The 17,264-nt window shown below is 37.4% G+C and overlaps 1 protein-coding gene and 3 non-coding genes across 4 annotated transcripts; 3 read left to right on the top strand and 1 right to left on the bottom strand.

The window, feature by feature from the left end:
- Positions 1–9,683: 9,683 nt before the first annotated feature.
- On the top strand, positions 9,684–11,779 carry LOC144425089 (uncharacterized). The gene has a single exon (XM_078114373.1). The coding sequence runs from the start codon at positions 9,684–9,686 to the stop codon at positions 11,361–11,363; it is 1,680 nt and encodes a 559-aa protein (XP_077970499.1). The 3' UTR covers positions 11,364–11,779.
- Positions 11,780–15,920: 4,141 nt separating this feature from the next.
- On the bottom strand, positions 15,921–15,993 carry Trnat-agu (transfer RNA threonine (anticodon AGU)). Its single transcript has one exon. It is a non-coding gene; the product is annotated as a tRNA-Thr (tRNA).
- Positions 15,994–16,238: 245 nt separating this feature from the next.
- Positions 16,239–16,310, top strand: Trnaq-cug (transfer RNA glutamine (anticodon CUG)). The gene has a single exon. It is a non-coding gene; the product is annotated as a tRNA-Gln (tRNA).
- Positions 16,311–16,782: 472 nt separating this feature from the next.
- Trnaq-uug (transfer RNA glutamine (anticodon UUG)) lies at positions 16,783–16,854 on the top strand. Its single transcript has one exon. It is a non-coding gene; the product is annotated as a tRNA-Gln (tRNA).
- The last annotated feature ends 410 nt before the right edge of the window (positions 16,855–17,264 follow it).

Here is a 17,264-nt window from a genome sequence, read left to right as displayed (position 1 = left end):
GGTACCTCCGTACCTGCATACAGGAATGCAAAAAAATTATTATAGTTCTGTAATTAGAAAACATACAGTACGGTAGTCTACAGAAAAAAAATCTAGAGCAGTTCATAGTCTACATACTACTGTACTGACAGGTACGTTTAAAAAATACGTCTTTGTTCCAAAATAAAAGTGTACGGTACCGGTACCTGCAAAATCCCGCATATCTACACCTGGAACAAATACAGAAATAACCAGCTGACTAATCTAATCCCACACCCGACATGGACTGGTAACCATACGAAAGGCCGTAGTTCGCCATAGGATTACGGGAGGTACTGACCTGCAGTTGCAGACCTGCGGTCAAAGTCCACGCTAGCCGGTGGACAACACTAAAAGGCTGAAGGAAGAAACGGATGAAGTGGAAGAAAAGCGGAAGTTAGAGTGTTCCCAAAGGTGAAAAATTAAAAAACACTAAAAAGCTGAACACTAAAAGGAAGAAGTGGATGAAATTTCTTCCGACGGCTGGTGAGGTGGTTGAAGACACTAAAAAGCTGAACACTAAAAGGAGGAAGTGGATGAAATTTCCTCCGACGGCTGGTGAGGTGGTTGAAGACACTAAAAAGCTGAACACTAAAAGGAAGAAGTGGATGAAATTTCTTCCGGCGGCTGGTGAGGTGGTTGAAGACACTAAAAAGCTGAACACTAAAAGGAGGAAGTGGATGAAATTTCCTCCGACGGCTGGTGAGGTGGTTGAAGACACTAAAAGGAGGAAGTGGATGAAATTTCTTCCGACGGCTGGTGAGGTGGTTGAAGACACTAAAAAGCTGAACACTAAAAGGAAGAAGTGGATGAAATTTCTTCCGAAGGCTGGTGAGGTGGTTGGAGTCACTAAAAAGCTGAACACTAAAAGGAAGAAGTGGATGAAATTTCCTCCGACGGCTGGTGAGGTGGTTGAAGACACTAAAAAGCTGAACACTAAAAGGAAGAAGTGGATGAAATTTCTTCCGACGGCTGGTGAGGTGGTTGAAGTCACTAAAAAGCTGAACACTAAAAGGAAGAAGTGGATGAAATTTCTTCCGACGGCTGGTGAGGTGGTTGAAGTCACTAAAAAGCTGAACAATAAAAGTAAGAAGTGGATGAAATTTCCTCCGACGGCTGGTGAGGTGGTTGAAGACACTAAAAAGCTGAACACTAAAAGGAAGAAGTGGATGAAATTTCTTCCGACGGCTGGTGAGGTGGTTGAAGTCACTAAAAAGCTGAACACTAAAAGGAAGAAGTGGATGAAATTTCTTCCGACGGCTGGTGAGGTGGTTGAAGTCACTAAAAAGCTGAACACTAAAAGGAAGAAGTGGATGAAATTTCTTCCGACGGCTGGTGAGGTGGTTGAAGACACTAAAAAGCTGAACACTAAAAGGAGGAAGTGGATGAAATTTCCTCCGACGGCTGGTGAGGTGGTTGAAGACACTAAAAAGCTGAACACTAAAAGGAAGAAGTGGATGAAATTTCTTCCGACGGCTGGTGAGGTGGTTGAAGTCACTAAAAAGCTGAACACTAAAAGGAAGAAGTGGATGAAATTTCTTCCGACGGCTGGTGAGGTGGTTGAAGTCACTAAAAAGCTGAACACTAAAAGGAAGAAGTGGATGAAATTTCTTCCGACGGCTGGTGAGGTGGTTGAAGACACTAAAAAGCTGAACACTAAAAGGAGGAAGTGGATGAAATTAACTCCGACGGCTGGTGAGGTGGTTGAAGACACTAAAAAGCTGAACACTAAAAGGAGGAAGTGGATGAAATTTCCTCCGACGGCTGGTGAGGTGGTTGAAGACACTAAAAAGCTGAACACCAAAAGGAAGAAGTGGACGAAATTTTGTCCTATCAATTTTGAAGCGAAGGCCGAACATTAGGAGAGTTAAATAGCCAAAACATATCCCGACGGAAGTGAGATTGGATGAAGACCCTTTTATTATTTAGAAAATACGAATCAGAAATGAATATTATCTGGCAGTTTACCACACATTTCAAACCCACAGATCGCCTTTGTGTTTTTGAGCAACAATGTGTTTATTATTTCGTAAACACGAAAGAAGAAATCAAAAATGAATAATATCGGCATATTACAATACAATAACATTGGCATAATATTTTACAATACAATAACATTGGCATTCGGCACACATTTCATATCCACAGATTGCTGTGGTATTTAAGAGTACAGTAGTAATACGTTTATTATTTTGTAAATACAAATCAAAAATTAATAATATCGGGTAATTTACCACACATTTTATTTTCCTAAGATTGTCGACGTAACCATGAGTTACGTTGAACAAAATTATATTAATAGGGCATAATAATTTAGAATGATGGTATCGGTCATGGATTTGAATATTTTGCGCAACAGAAAATCATCCTATAGTAAAAATTCGATGCTTTTAATCTATCATCGTCAAAATTATTTACAAAAAGCAGGAAAAGTATGACTTGTTTTCCAACTTCGTGCAATTTATTGGGTATCGTAACCATTGCGACTTTAATTAATTTTCAATTTTTCGACGTAAGGAGTATGAATGTGTAAATTGGAAGTCTTGTTCATTATACATAGTGAAGTGTCGCCCTGGAGAACAGATCGTATCTGAGAAAATGAAAAATAAGGTTACAGTAAATTTGAACCCACGTACATTTGAACCCGTAATTTGGAGGCACGACAATTGCACCAATTGCAATATTTTTTTTACGTATATTTAAACCCATACAAACCCTAACCCGTGGATTTTAGCACCCGCATATAGATTGAACTCGCGGATATATATTGGTGCAAATGTATGGGTTCAAATGTACGTGGGTTCAAAAGTACGGTCATCGAAAAATAAATATTTATGTATTCAGAAGCACAAATGCCGTGCCAGTTGACCTGCCGAATGTTTATTGAAATACGTTGAGTAATTGCATTGGAAAATGCCTTGTAACTCTTTACGTGTGGAAAGATCAAAATTGTCAAATCAATTTCGATAACGTGGATGATAATAACTTGAAACAAGTAAGAATATTCTTGGTAAATTTCGTGTACAAATTTAAAACTTTAGTTCAGCGTCATAATACGTTAAATATAAACTTAAAGATAAGTATATTTGATGCTAACTAGAATGTAAAAGCATGAATAAGTTTTAAATAGGGGAGGGTGGGTGTTTCAAAATCATAAATTCCCATTGCCGTCTGTAAGAGTCTTCGCGATTACGCGTTAAAGAGACGTCTTTTCAGCGTATAATGATTTTTCTGTCGCGTAAAATAGTCAATCCCTGGCAACTACAAGATTCTAAAATGTCTTTATATATTAATTGAATTGTGTCCAACGTAACTCGCGGTTGCTTCTTCTTACGTCAAAATTTAAACATTACTTCTCTGAAATGCAACGGCGATCGGTGGACATAAAAATAAACACAATTTTACAAAATTCACAATTTTAGAATACCGCGGCCATTTGCGGACATAAAAATAAAAATTTGTGGTAACTGCCCGATTATATAAAGCTTTGATCCTTATTTTCAATATTTTGCGAACTCGACAAATTTTAGAGGTACTTGTAACATCGCAATGCTACCTCTCCGATTATTTTAAAGATAAAACCGTTCAAAAAATCTTCTGTAAAATCTCGAAGTAATATATATTTTAGCACAATAAAAATTAATTGAATATATATACATTAGATTGATTATTTCAATCCCGCCCACAATTAACAGTACTTCCATTTTAGTTAGGATATGTTTTCTACACCCCGACCAAACATGATGTGTGCAGGAAGGACTCGAAATTCTCAATAAAACTTTTATTGTTTACAGTTTTATTTTCAGTATTTTATATTGCCGCTTTTCAATCAAGAAATTTGCGTTGTCTTTGGACCGGATTCACGATTCCGCGCGTGGACAACATGAAATAAATATCGTAATAAATTTTACCAACGTAAAGGCGTTTACGGCCTAAATAACGCCACGCTGATAGTAACAATCAGCGATTTTAACAAAATGCTATTGCACGCGTTATTGGCAACTTTTTCATGATTCAAAAAAATGAAAAAATTCCAAAAGTTTACATTACTCAAAACTACTTTCGACTGTAATCCAAGTTAAATTAGCGATTCATTATGTTCGCTGAAAAGTTACTTAAAATGTGTTTATATCAATATTTCGCATAGAAGACTATGCTATAATAACAGTTCACGTTATTTTATATATATCACAAGAACAAAAAAAAAATTAGAAAAATCCCCCCAATTTTAAGAAAATTGAAAAAATAATGTCTTTTTCTTTCATAATGCCAGTTTTGAATAGTAACCAATCAAAAAAAAAATATTAGCATCTATGAACAAAATGAGCGTTACACAGTGTTCTCCATCGCGGATTGGAGACGACGTCGTAGGAAAGCAGGTTGGCCGCCCCAGTTCATACGGTAAAAACAAGGCTTTTTTTTATCACAACCTTAGAACTCCTCAATCACTGTGCTGTCATGACCTTTGGCTTGTGCGATTTCATTCGTTCTGTCGGCCGCCGAATTACTTCGTCGTATTTTCGAATCTGGCGCAGGAATCACGACGTAATCGAAATCATTTCTTCTCGGACGCTTTCTACCAGACCTCACTTCTCGTCCGCGGCTTTTTCTTCTCATGCTAGAAAGCGAGTGGCTATAATCATCACTGAAATAATTGCCATCTCGTAGTATAAAGTGGACTGCAATGATATGATAGCACAATCCAGTGCTAGAGCAGGAGCATCTAGATGGTTTTGGAAGATATTCTACTGCGTGAACATTTTCCCCAAACACGTCACAAACTGTAAAAATGCCTGTTTCTGATGAATGTCCAACAGAACGTTTCTTTATACAGGATCGAGCTAAGCTTTTCTGTGTAATTCTGCTATGCTCAACTTTTACAATTGCTCCAGATGATATGTTTTTTTCTTCCTGTGATATTTTACATGCTTCTTCTGTTGTATATATTTCTGGTAATTTAATTGCACCGCTGGGTTGTTGGAGGTAGATGAACTCATTTTTGAGTTGATATTGTCCGAAGCCTGTTAATGCCCGAAGGAAGTCGTAGTAATACAAGTCTTGTACTGGTTTAAAAGTCGTTACTATGGTATCTAAGGGTAATTCTTTTCGTTCGGTTACAGATTTAATGACGTTATTCATTGATTCACTGATATTATTTGTGACAGCTCCACTAGAAAAAGCAGCAAATTTTCTGGTGACGAAGTTGCATGCGTGGCCTTTGATATCGTTCAAAACGTATTTTTCCAAATAGTCAACAAAAAGTTGACTCCTCGTTGACCGTATGTAGTCCAGTTTTTTATCAAATTCTTTTTCACTGTCGGATTCAATGAGTTGTATTACATCATCTTTCATTACTCGCATATCATCGGCTGTCTTATTGTGTTTGGAAGCCCATACTTCTATATCTTTGATAATGTGGTTTGTGCAGAAAATATTCTTTATTTTAGGAAAATGTGTTTTCAAGCTTTTTGTGAGACCTTTTTCCCGATCTGTGACTACCGGGATTGCACTTGTGTTTGTTAGATCAATGGCCGGAAAATATTTCGTAGAAAATTCAGATGAGTCTTTTGAAATTTTCGCTCATGAATGAGAAATGCTATGGGGTAAATGGGATCGCCTCGCAGTTGGACGTGCCTCCCAACAATGATAGAAACATAGAAATCCCCTAGTTGAAAGGTTGTATCATATGATATCAGCTGTGGCAGGCACGTTTCCTTTGTTGAGAAATTAACAAGCGTTTTGGTTAAATCTATAATATCCGACGAGGCAAGATAAACGCACAAATCTGGATACACTGTGAACTGGCGGACGAAGTTTCCTGTGTATGTAGCATATCGTCGTAGACTGATTAATTCGTCCATCACCAATTTTCTCCTTCTAGATTCCCGGTATTGAATGTTTTCACATTGTTTCCTATTGCGTGGTCTATCAGTAGGCATCCTCTCTTGGCCTCTCCCACTTGATTCGATTTGAAGAGTGTTGTAAATTTTTTTAGCTTTAATATTACGCTGCAAGTTTTGCCGAATATTTACCGTTACTGCTTTGGAGATGGGCAAGTATATTCCAGTGTGACAACGTGCATTGCCATGTCGCGTATCAACGTGTAAAGAACTTTTTCCAATATAATGTATGAAATATATCGGCATTTCGTTTTGCAAATCCGACTCAAGAATGTATACATCTCTCTTAAAACCGTCAATTGTAGCTTTCCCCTTTCCAGTCGGATCCTTCAGTTGATAATATCGCCGTACTACGCCATGCTCTTTGTTCACATATCTTCCTTTCAATATAAACCGATACTGGTCGCATACAAAATCGTTTTTACATTCTTTGATTAGAGCTTGAAAAAAATACCCTGATCCACCATTCAGTTTCACCGCTGCGGAATGAGAAACGTTTTTTGCACCTTCAAGATAAGTTCGGGCTTCTTCGAAACTTAATAGGCGATTCCCAACTTGAATTATTTCAATCTTTTCACTCATATTAAATTTATATTTTTCTGAAACGTGAAAGCCATTTAATAAAAAGTTTTCTTCAGGTTTTCAATATTATTCATTGTGGTATGACTCTAATATCATACCCGAGTTGATTGAGACCTTACGATGGGAAGCGTATTCCGAAATCTAATCTGCTGATCCATAAGTTATAGCACAAATAGACTTTTCTCAAGAATCTAACCCTGCGGAAACGTTTACTTGCTAAGGAGCACATTTGTATATTATTTAAAAACTATTTTGGCAAAATTTTCGCAGCCTACATAATGTTTTTTTTCTAACGAAAATTCATTGGCATGGATAGTCTATCTAATATTTCTTGCGTGGTCACTTCTATTTGTCTAGTCTAGGAAAAGCTATTAGTTAACATTAATAGCATTTTTCAAATATTAGCGGATCTTTCACTCACTCTGAATAGTAACAATAACATACCGCCGATCAACAACTTTCATGAGGTCGTAATCGAACGACCTATTTATTTAATGCAATGGCAGCAGTTATTTCATAGTAAACCCGACTCGCATGCTGTGTCACTTTCGAAGATATACGGCCTATCGAGTATCTTCACAAGCAAATACAGTCCAGTTGTCATTCCATTTTTATACACTTGCCATGCTTGGACTTTGCGTGAACAAATGTAAGATTGTTCGATATCGCAAGATTCATGCCTAAAACACCTATAATGCGCATTTTTGTTGAAAAATCTCTTCGTAATTTCCATCAAAAACTCCTATTTCGCAATTCTGATATTACTTAGTAAAAGAGAAAAATTGTGGCATGACGCGGCGTTATGAGGAGGGATCCCCGTTTTGTGCTGTCACTCATTTATGACAAATAGATAGTTGCTTTTTTGGCACTGGTAAAATTCGCAAGAGTTTTAGCTGAATACGGCAAACAAAATTTGGAGTTAGCTTAAGTTTTGATGATTGCTTAAAGTATGAATAATCAGGGGCGCAGCCAGGATTAAAAAGGCCGTCTGGCCGCTTTTACGCGTTCGTAAAAGAGCCTACTATTCCCGTGTATTACGCTATCGATTCAGGACAGTTACCATAATTTAAATGTGTTCAGTGTAACTCGCGATTGCGCCGACTTAATACGATTTACTTCTTCTATAGACCTCGGCAATCTGCGGACATGAAATGTGAGATATTCAGCAGGAGCATGCGAATTTGCCATGGCCGCTAGAAAAATCACAAGCTCTGCTACGGGATCCCAGAGGACACAATTTAAATTAGTACAATAACAATACTCAAAATACTAATAAATGTCTCGCATTGTTAATTTATTTGTGTTCAATTTAACCTGCGACTGCGTAGATACAATATAAAAGCATTGCTATTTCAAAATTCCATGGCAATCCGCGTACATAAATATGTGTGATAAAAACCCGAATATAATTTGTTATGATTCGTATTTTTGCAAATTCGACAACTTAGCTGTGCTCGCAATATTGACTCCGCTCTGTCGCAACTCGCAATGCTGCAGGCCCGTCACTCATATCATTTTTAAGATATCACCGTTAGAAAAATATCTAGGTCTGCGATGAAATCCAACGCAGTGAAGCTCATTTAAAAAACTATAAACAATTGGATATAGCTAAAATTAATTATATATCTCCATAATTCGGGGAAAAGTCGCATCGGTTTCTGTCGGTAGTTTTAGAATTGGTAAGAAGGTATATCGCAAGCACGATTGACTGTGTTTAGATTTCAGTGACGTAGGCACACGTAATTTTGCGATTGGCAATGTCTAAAAACTACTATACAACTAGTTCTTTTCGTCGTTAAATTAAATTTCGTCTGATATTTATTCAAACAATAGGAACTAAATTATTATAACTAATTAATATGAGTGAAAGATTGAAATAATTCAGGTTGGAAATCGCCGATTAAGTTTCGAAGAAGCCCGGACTTATCTCGAAGGTGCAAAAAACGTTTCCCATTCCGCAGCGGTGAAACCGAATGGTGGATCAGGATATTTTTTTCAAGCTCTAAGCAAAGAATGTAAAAACGATTTTGTATGCGACCAGTATCGGTTTATATTAAAAGGCAAATATGTGAACAAAGAGCATGGCGTAGTACGGCGATATTATAAACTGAAAGATCCGACTGGAAAGGGGAAATCTACAATCGATGGTTTTGAGAGAGATGTATACCTTCTTGAGTCGGATTTGCAAAACGAAATGCCGATATATTTCATACATTATATCGGTAATAATTTCATTAACTTGGACAGGCAACAAACAAATGTTATGATTCCGAACAAACAATTTGAGAATATTGACGACAGAATATCATTGAATAAGAATAGTTTGGATAAGGAAATGGTTGGAATTAAGCGACAACCAACAATTTCGGCACATATCGACTCAAGTGCCCTCGATAAGCAAAGTGCTAAATTTGAACATAAAACAGCTGTACAAAAAGAAATTTCAAATGGTGAATTCTTTGCTACCACTGAGTTTGCCATACAATCAAATAATTTTGTACGTCAATTTTCGGTTTATCCAGATTTGCTCCTTTACTTAGCTACCGCAGACATTATAAAGATGACAAAAATCCTGGTCAACTCGTCAATAAAAAAGCAAGAATTGAAACAGTTGATTTCTTACGATCAAACTTTTAAATTGGGAAAGTATTATGTTTCGATTTTATTTGGAAGACAGGTCCATATCCAAGAAGATCCCTCCTACCCAATAGCATTTTTTATACATGATCAACAACCTCAAGTTCATCATCACATTGATTTCTTACGAAACATTTTACCGGCTATTGGGCTGACAAAGACCGGGTTGATTCCTTTAGTAACGGATCCTGAAAACGGAATTTCGAAAGGGATAAAAATTCATTTTCCCCGGATTCAAAATGTATATTGTTCAAACACCGTTTTTAAAAATATTGAATTATGGGCTTCAGATGCTCAAGCTTCGCAGGAAGATATCTCTCGTATGAAAATGGATGTAACAGACTTGATCGATTCGAGGAATGAAGAAGAATTTCTCAATCGACTAAATCATATTCGATTAACTAGAAATGGAGATTTTGTTGAATATTTGGAAAAGAAAATTGTTGATGACATAAAAAATTATGTGTTATTTTATAACAAAAAAGTTTTCTGCTTTCAGTCAAGGTACTTGAAAACATGTTGAATTCCATTTTTTCGTACGACGACATGTCACTGGACACGATAGTTTTAATTATTAGACATGTTCAAGAAATATACTATTTTGAATTTCTTGGTACATTTTCAGGTTTGGGGAAATATAATGTTAAAACCTGTTTTGAACATTCTCTTCGCCATAGAGATATATTGCCTGTACTTGCAATTCCCAATATTGAAGATATTGTCGAGGATGTGACTAGTGGAAAAAATCCATTGGACCGGGAAATAGTAAAACGTCCAAAATACCAGGTGACACAGAAAACTTTAGCCAAAATATGTGTCGAAAAAAATCTTGTTGGGATATCTAGTCCAGGAGTTTTTACTGTTGCTGGTGTGTACAAAGGAGAAGTTCACGCCGTTCATATTCATCCTAAACCATATAAATGCTCGTGTCCCAGCAAATCAGGTTGTTATCATATTCTTGCCGTAAAAATGTTTATTGAACCGGGCCAAGCAAAAACCAAGATAAATGACACTATATATAACCTATCCACTTTAAGTAAAAGAAAACGTGTAAAATCCTCAATTCTGGAAGTAGAGCACGAGTATTTCCCGACTACATCAACTCCGAAAAAGAAGTCTACTGTGGAGGCAGTAAATTTAGATCTATCTTTCGTTAAAAAATCAGCTTTGTTTGATATATCCGACGCTACCGTGCCTGTAGACCTCTCATTGGACGAACTGAAAACAGAAAGCTTCAGTTCTTTTGATGATTTGCCTTTGAGAAAGACAGACAATTCGACAACACACCCATGGGAAACAGCATATGTGTGGTATGGCGAGAAAGACATTCCTGAAAACAAGCCTTTACTTTGTTCCAGTGTCAGCAATGACCAGTGGCTACTAGGAGAGGCAATAGAGAGTGCCATTGGTGGTCTTTCTATACATCAATTTAACTCGGCATTTTTGGTAGTAGAAAGCTTTTTAATATCAGCTGCACTCAACAATTCAACTAAACCAATTGCAGATTTTGCTGTTCTCCAACAACCGATCAATTATGATTCATTGGTCTTTGTAGTCAACACATCCCAACATCCAGGGGTTCATTGGTTTATAGTTATAGCAGACATCAAACATAAAAGTTTAGTGGCCATCGATTCGTCTGAGACCTGTTCATCAATTGCAACCAAGTACCATCTACTTGAGCAAGCTTTCAAAATTTTATACTTATTCTTTGCGATTGCAGGGGTGAAACTTAAGCCCACGGAATGGGAGCTGATTCTGTGTTCGGATGCTCCACAGCAGATTAATAGTTACGACTGCGGCGTCCACTCTGTTATCAACGCTTACTGTGTTTTCAATCACATTCCGCTTATAGCACACTTTGATTCCGCGGAAGTACGAGCATGGATAAAAAGCGTTATTATTAATTTTTCCGGTGAGGCCAAAACTCACCACAGCAAGAACGAGCTAACTGAAGCAAGGGAGATATCGAAGTCCCAGTGGATCTCTTCTTTCGCCGGATTAACTGGGATCGGGACAAAAACATACCATGAATGTTTTCCTATGATACAAAAGGAAAAAAGCGGTTGGACAACTTGCGATATGGATAAATGCACGGGGAACAAGAAAGACGAGACTCAAGTAATGTGTGTAAATTGCCGAAAATGGAGCCACAGGACCTGTTTACCAGAAAGTATATTATATGACGTGACGTACTATGTATGTCCACATTGCAAAAACCCATGAATTGCCCACGTCAGTTTTTGCAGATTTAAAATATTTACTGTTAAAAGCTCTCTTTCGTGTTTTTTTATTCCTTCAAGTAATTATGTAGCCCATGTATTTAACTATTAAGTCGCATTGTATCGGTGTTTTTCCTTTCTTATTCCAAGACATCGACTCCCGGAGATTTATCATTTGTTTTTCACATTCATCGCCTGCGTCGTCAGTTTTTCTTCACATTTCAAGTAGTTACAGTTAAAAAGCTTGGTTTCGTGTGTTTTTATTTATGTAATTATGTAGGTATCATTCGCACTGTAATATAGTCCTGTTGCGAGCTGTTTACTTTCTTATCTCAGGATAGCGATTTCCATGGATTTATCATTGTTTTTCACATTCTGATATTTTATGCAGGAAAAAATAAATAAATGTAAAAAATAATATAGTGGAACACAGCGTATAAACTGGGATGAAAATCATAACAACAATACAGTATTGGCAGGCGCGCGGTCAGGATTTCCAAAAGTGGGGGTTAAAATCAGGCCGAAAATTTCCATGCAACAGACGGTTGCCGCGATTGCAAAACGAGATTTTTGACTTTTTACAGTACTACCACGGCAATCCGCAGTTATAAAAATGTGTGTCGCAGGGATACGAAAATTTGCAATTAACAAACATAAAAAAAATTTTACCCTGTCGCGGGCCATCCTAAAACAAAACTTATAGTGTTCTCCGTTTTATTTTTAGTATTTTATATTGCCCAATTTTTAATCTTGATAAGTTAGGTTACGGATTCACTTCTTTATTTATCATCTCGCCGGTGATGAATATAATAACTCAGAGTTCCGTGCGAGAGCAAAAAAGCAATTATCATCGTCCTTGCGGCACAAGACTTATGTCGATGAAAATTTGTGATCTCATGCGAATAGAAACCGATGTAAAACGTCACTTTTAGTGACTTCAACCACCTCATTATTCGTCGGAAGAAATTTAAACCACTTCTTCCTTTTAGTGTTCAGCTTTTTAGTTATTTCAACCACCTCATTATTCGTCGAAAGAAATTTCATCCACTTCTTCCTTTTAGTGTTCAGCTTTTTAGTGTCTTCAACCAGCTCACCAGCCGTCGGAGGAAATTTCATCCACTTCCTCCTTTTAGTGTCCAGCTTTTTAGTGTCTTCAACCACCTCATTATTCGTCGGAAGAAATTTTCATCCATTTCTTCCTTTTAGTGTTCAGCTTTTTAGTGTCTTCAACCACCTCAGCAGCCGTCGGAGGAAATTTCATCCACTTCCTCCTTTTAGTGTTCAGCTTTTTAGTGTCTTCAACCACCTCACCAGCCGTCGGAAGAAATTTCATCCACTTCTTCCTTTTAGTGTTCAGCTTTTTAGTGTCTTCAACCACCTCACCAGCCGTCGGAGGAAATTTCATCCACTTCCTCCTTTTAGTGTTCAGCTTTTTGGTGTCTTCAACCACCTCACCAGCCGTCGGAAGAAATTTCATTCACTTCTTCCTTTTAGTGTTCAGCTTTTTAGTGACTTCAACCACCTCACCAGCCGTCGGAAGAAGTTTCATCCACTTCTTCCTTTTAGTGTTCAGCTTTTTAGTGACTTCAACCACCTCACCAGCCGTCGGAAGAAATTTCATCCACTTCTTCCTTTTAGTGTTCAGCTTTTTAGTGTCTTCAACCACCTCACCAGCCGTCGGAAGAAATTTCATCCACTTTCTCCTTTTAGTGTTCAGCTTTTTAGTGTCTTCAACCACCTCACCAGCCGTCGGAAGAAATTTCATCGACTTCTTCCTTTTAGTGTTCAGCTTTTTAGTGTCTTAAACCACCTCACCAGCCTTCGGAAGAAATTTCATCCACTTCTTCCTTTTAGTGTTCAGCTTTTTAGTGTCTTCAACCACCTCACCAGCCGTCGGAAGAAATTTCATCCACTTCTTCCTTTTAGTGTTCAGCTTTTTAGTGTTTTTTAATTTTTCACCTTTGGGAACACTCCAACTTCCGCTTTTCTTCCACTTCATGCGTTTCTTCCTTCAGCCTTTTAGTGTTGTCCCTAGCCGGTTGTGGACAAAACTCAAAATTTACTTTTGTATTTTTCACCTAAATGCCCAATGTTACGCCTGAATGACTGGGGTCGGCAACCTTTTGTCGCTCGCGGCCAAAATTAAGATTTGAAAGTCTTGGCGGATTTTTAAAAAGTTAAAAACCGAACATATGGCTGATGAATCACATTTTTTCACACAGATCAGAAGTTGAAATTAAGAACACTGCGCCACTCAACTTAGTCGTCTTACTAAGAGAAAAAAATACAAATGACATTTAAATGTGACACTTTTTGATGCATAGGATAGGATTTACATATTTATCCGGGGGAGAGGAAAACCGTAAGGACGGTTTAATCATATGGCGAACCACGGCCTCATGTCCGGTTACCAGTCCAGGTCGGATATGGGACTAGTTAGCCGGTTATGTGTTTTCGGTAGCATGAACTTGAACGCATCACGCATAATAGCTTTTTGACATCAGGCGACATGCTGGTTGAAGCCCAGATCAAAACCTTTTCTAAATGGGCATCACTAGTCTGATCATACCGCCGTTGGGTGCGGACGTGAAATATCGACGGTGGTATACTGGAGTAAGAAATATTTGGACGAAAACTTGGAAAACCGGACGAATATAAACCTTACTGAGAAGATGCATACAAACTTAAATCAAAACGATGCTGTTGGATACAGTACCGATACGGTAAAAATCAGTTCACATCAGATCATGCGGGGCCTGCGTGGAGTTTATCGTGGGCACTGATCGAAGCTGGGGATAACATGAACAGTCAAGCGTCAAATGGATCGGATATTTGATGATGGATTTCATAAAAAAGACTACTTACACTTACACAAAGCACATGAATTTGGATTAAAACTGATGTTGGAACGCCTGCGCGTGGAACGCTCTTGTCATATTTCACTTCGTTCATTGTTGTTTTCTTCTATGGTGCTTTTATTATTATTGTTTATCGTCCTGTAGTAGACTATTAGTTGAGTGCGTTTGTAATCAAATTAATTTTATCACATATTGCGCAACGCTTGTTTGTTTGTTGTATTCTACAATTCTCATTATTTCCTTGTACAGATATAGTAGAAATTACACTCCATGTTAAACTCCATATCCAAGAATTTACGCCCAAATTATTTTTCGTGTCTCTTTTTTTTTTTTTTAAATTTACTGCAATGTGTTGTTTGCTGTTTGGGGTATGTGGGCACGTGCACCAGCACGACTTAAATCATTTTTTAGATTTTGCCCACTTTCCTGATTTTCCGTACATTTGTTTGTTTTGCCATGTATTGTTTGGAAAATTGAAATAAACACTTACTTACTTGCTTACTTACACTTATAATATAATTTAGTCTACACGAGTCTCAGAATAAAACCTGTACAATCGTGAAAACAGCCGTTTTGTAGATATAATCCAATAAAGCGTCGCGGGCCGGATTATTATACTCCCGAGGGCCGTAGGTTGCCGACCCCTGGACTAGTCCATGCCCCAACCTATGTTGGCCTACTGTATCTTTAAAAGGGGCAAAGTGTGTCGCAAACGTTTTGTGCGCATAATACAAATAAAACTTTTATTGTAGCTTATTTCCCATTTAAATTATATTATTTAATAGCCACGCCCTTCCAGGCTTACAACGTAACACATTCAAGATCGCAACAAGCCTAAAACAAGGTAAGAGGGCATATTAATTTTTGTATATTGAGGCAATATGACGCTTACTCGTGTCAGAACAGAACATGGCTAGATGGAGAATTTTTTTACTTACTGGTATTTTTTAGAAATAACCAAAGATGAAATAAAAGATAATTTATTTTATGACAAAATGAATGCGTGGCTTTGAATCCAGCATCTGATTATGCCTTTTTGTTCACTTATTCAAGAATGAGTCAAAAACTGTATATACCTCTTCATCTCAGCAAGATATTCTGTTATTCAAAGCTATTTTTAACAAACTTAAAATCGATAACCTATTGGTTTGCGAGTAATTATGATAAAAAATTGCCCCAAATTGCCGAAATTGAACATTGATAATCGGGCCTTTGCCTTCAGGTATTTTTATATAATATGATTTGAGAAAAACTTTTTGTATGAACTCGTCCCCAAAATCGGTTTGTCCCCGAATGGAGGCCTGGGTTCGAATCCCACTTCTAACAACATCTTTTTATCTCCACCCTAAAAACTTAACAAACTCATATTCGTCTCAAGGTCACCAAGTAGCATACTATTGATGAGTGACTTTGAATCGAGTATCTGCCTTTCTCCCATTTTGTTCACTCCACGTGAATGTGTCAAAAACTAGATTTCAGTTTTAAGAGGAATAGATGTCATTCTTGAATAAGCATAATCATAGTTTGTGGTACGCCGATTTTATGCTGAGCAGCACGATTGCTCGCAATCTTGTCTGTGAAACCGTCAATCAGGCCTGGGCCTACTCACTTACACAATTTAAAGATTTCGTGTATGTCGGACGCGGAAAAGCTGTAATCTGAAAATTGAATTCTGAAAAAACGAGAAGATTTGAAACAAATTAAGGCACCACTGGGATTCGAACCCAGGATCTCCTGTTTACTAGACAGGCGCTTTACCAACTAAGCCATGGCGCCAATCGGCTGCAATCGGAAGTATATGAATCCACTTGTACGACTCTCTCTCTCTGTTTCTCTGTCTATCTATGTCTAACTCTATCCACCTCTCTAACCAATTGAGATATTCTGTTCGTTGAGTATGTGGTTAATGAAATTATAATTGGTTTCCCATTTGTTTGCTATTAATTTTGATCAAGAAGAGTTAATTGATTTAATTTGATTACGTATATATTAGTAATTATCACAAGCACTATAATCGTATCGGCCCCATGGTGTAATGGTTAGCACTCTGGACTCTGAATCCAGCGATCCGAGTTCAAATCTCGGTGGGACCTGTGTGGCGTTAGTCTCGCATATTTTTGTATGATTTGATGAAAACTTTTTGTATTAACTCATAGTCACACATTCCTGATTCTGTCACACAGTAATAACGCGAACAGTTGTTAGAATTAAAAGCCTACAGTCATATGCTTTTTTAAACAAATAATATTTTGCGTAAGCCTAAAAATATGAGTTAATAGAGAACCAATAACTTCCCTCCAGGAATGGCCAATACTGGCCTGTTTACTAGATAGGCGCTCTAACCAACTAAGCCATGGCGACGAATGACGCTAAACTAAGATATATGCATCATTTTCCTTATCTATCTCAGTCTAACTCATCGAAATATTCTGATGTTTGAATCTATGATTAAGAAAGTTAAAATTGATTACCCAATGATTTCCTCTTAATTTCGATCAAAACGAGTTAATTGATTTAATTTGATTACGTATAATTTACTAATTATCACAAGCGCATAACCACGTCGGCCCCATGGTGTAATGGTTAGCACTCTGGACTTTGAATCCAGCGATCCGAGTTCAAATCTCGGTGGGACCTGTGTGGCGTTAATCTCGCATATTTTTGTATGATTTGATGAAAACTTTTTGTATAAACTCATAGTCACACATTCCTGATTCTGTCACACAGTAATACCGCGAAGAGTTGTTAGAATTAAAAGCCTAGTATAATATGCTTTTTTAAACAAATATTATTTTGCGTAAGCCTAAAAATATGATTTAATAGAGAACCAGTAACTTCCCTCCAGGGAGGGCCAATACTGGCCTGTTTACCAGGTACGCGCTCTAACCAACTAAGCTATGGCGACGAACGGCGCTAAACTAAGATATATGCATCATTTTCCTTATCTATCTCAGTCTAACTCATCGAAATATCCTGATGTTTGAATCTATGATTAAGAAAGTTAAAATTTATTACCCAATGATTTCCTCTTAATTTTGAGCAAAACA

This window comes from Styela clava, chromosome 7 (assembly GCF_964204865.1).
Source record: "Styela clava chromosome 7, kaStyClav1.hap1.2, whole genome shotgun sequence".
Lineage (NCBI taxonomy): Eukaryota > Metazoa > Chordata > Ascidiacea > Stolidobranchia > Styelidae > Styela > Styela clava.
Note: the sequence above shows the minus strand (reverse complement) of the source record. Positions and strands in the feature narration are given on the sequence as shown.

Bases quoted from the DNA above. Each gene is read 5' to 3' on its own strand.
- LOC144425089 (XM_078114373.1), top strand. From the start codon at position 9,684: ATGTCACTGGACACGATAGTTTTAATTATTAGACATGTTCAAGAAATA.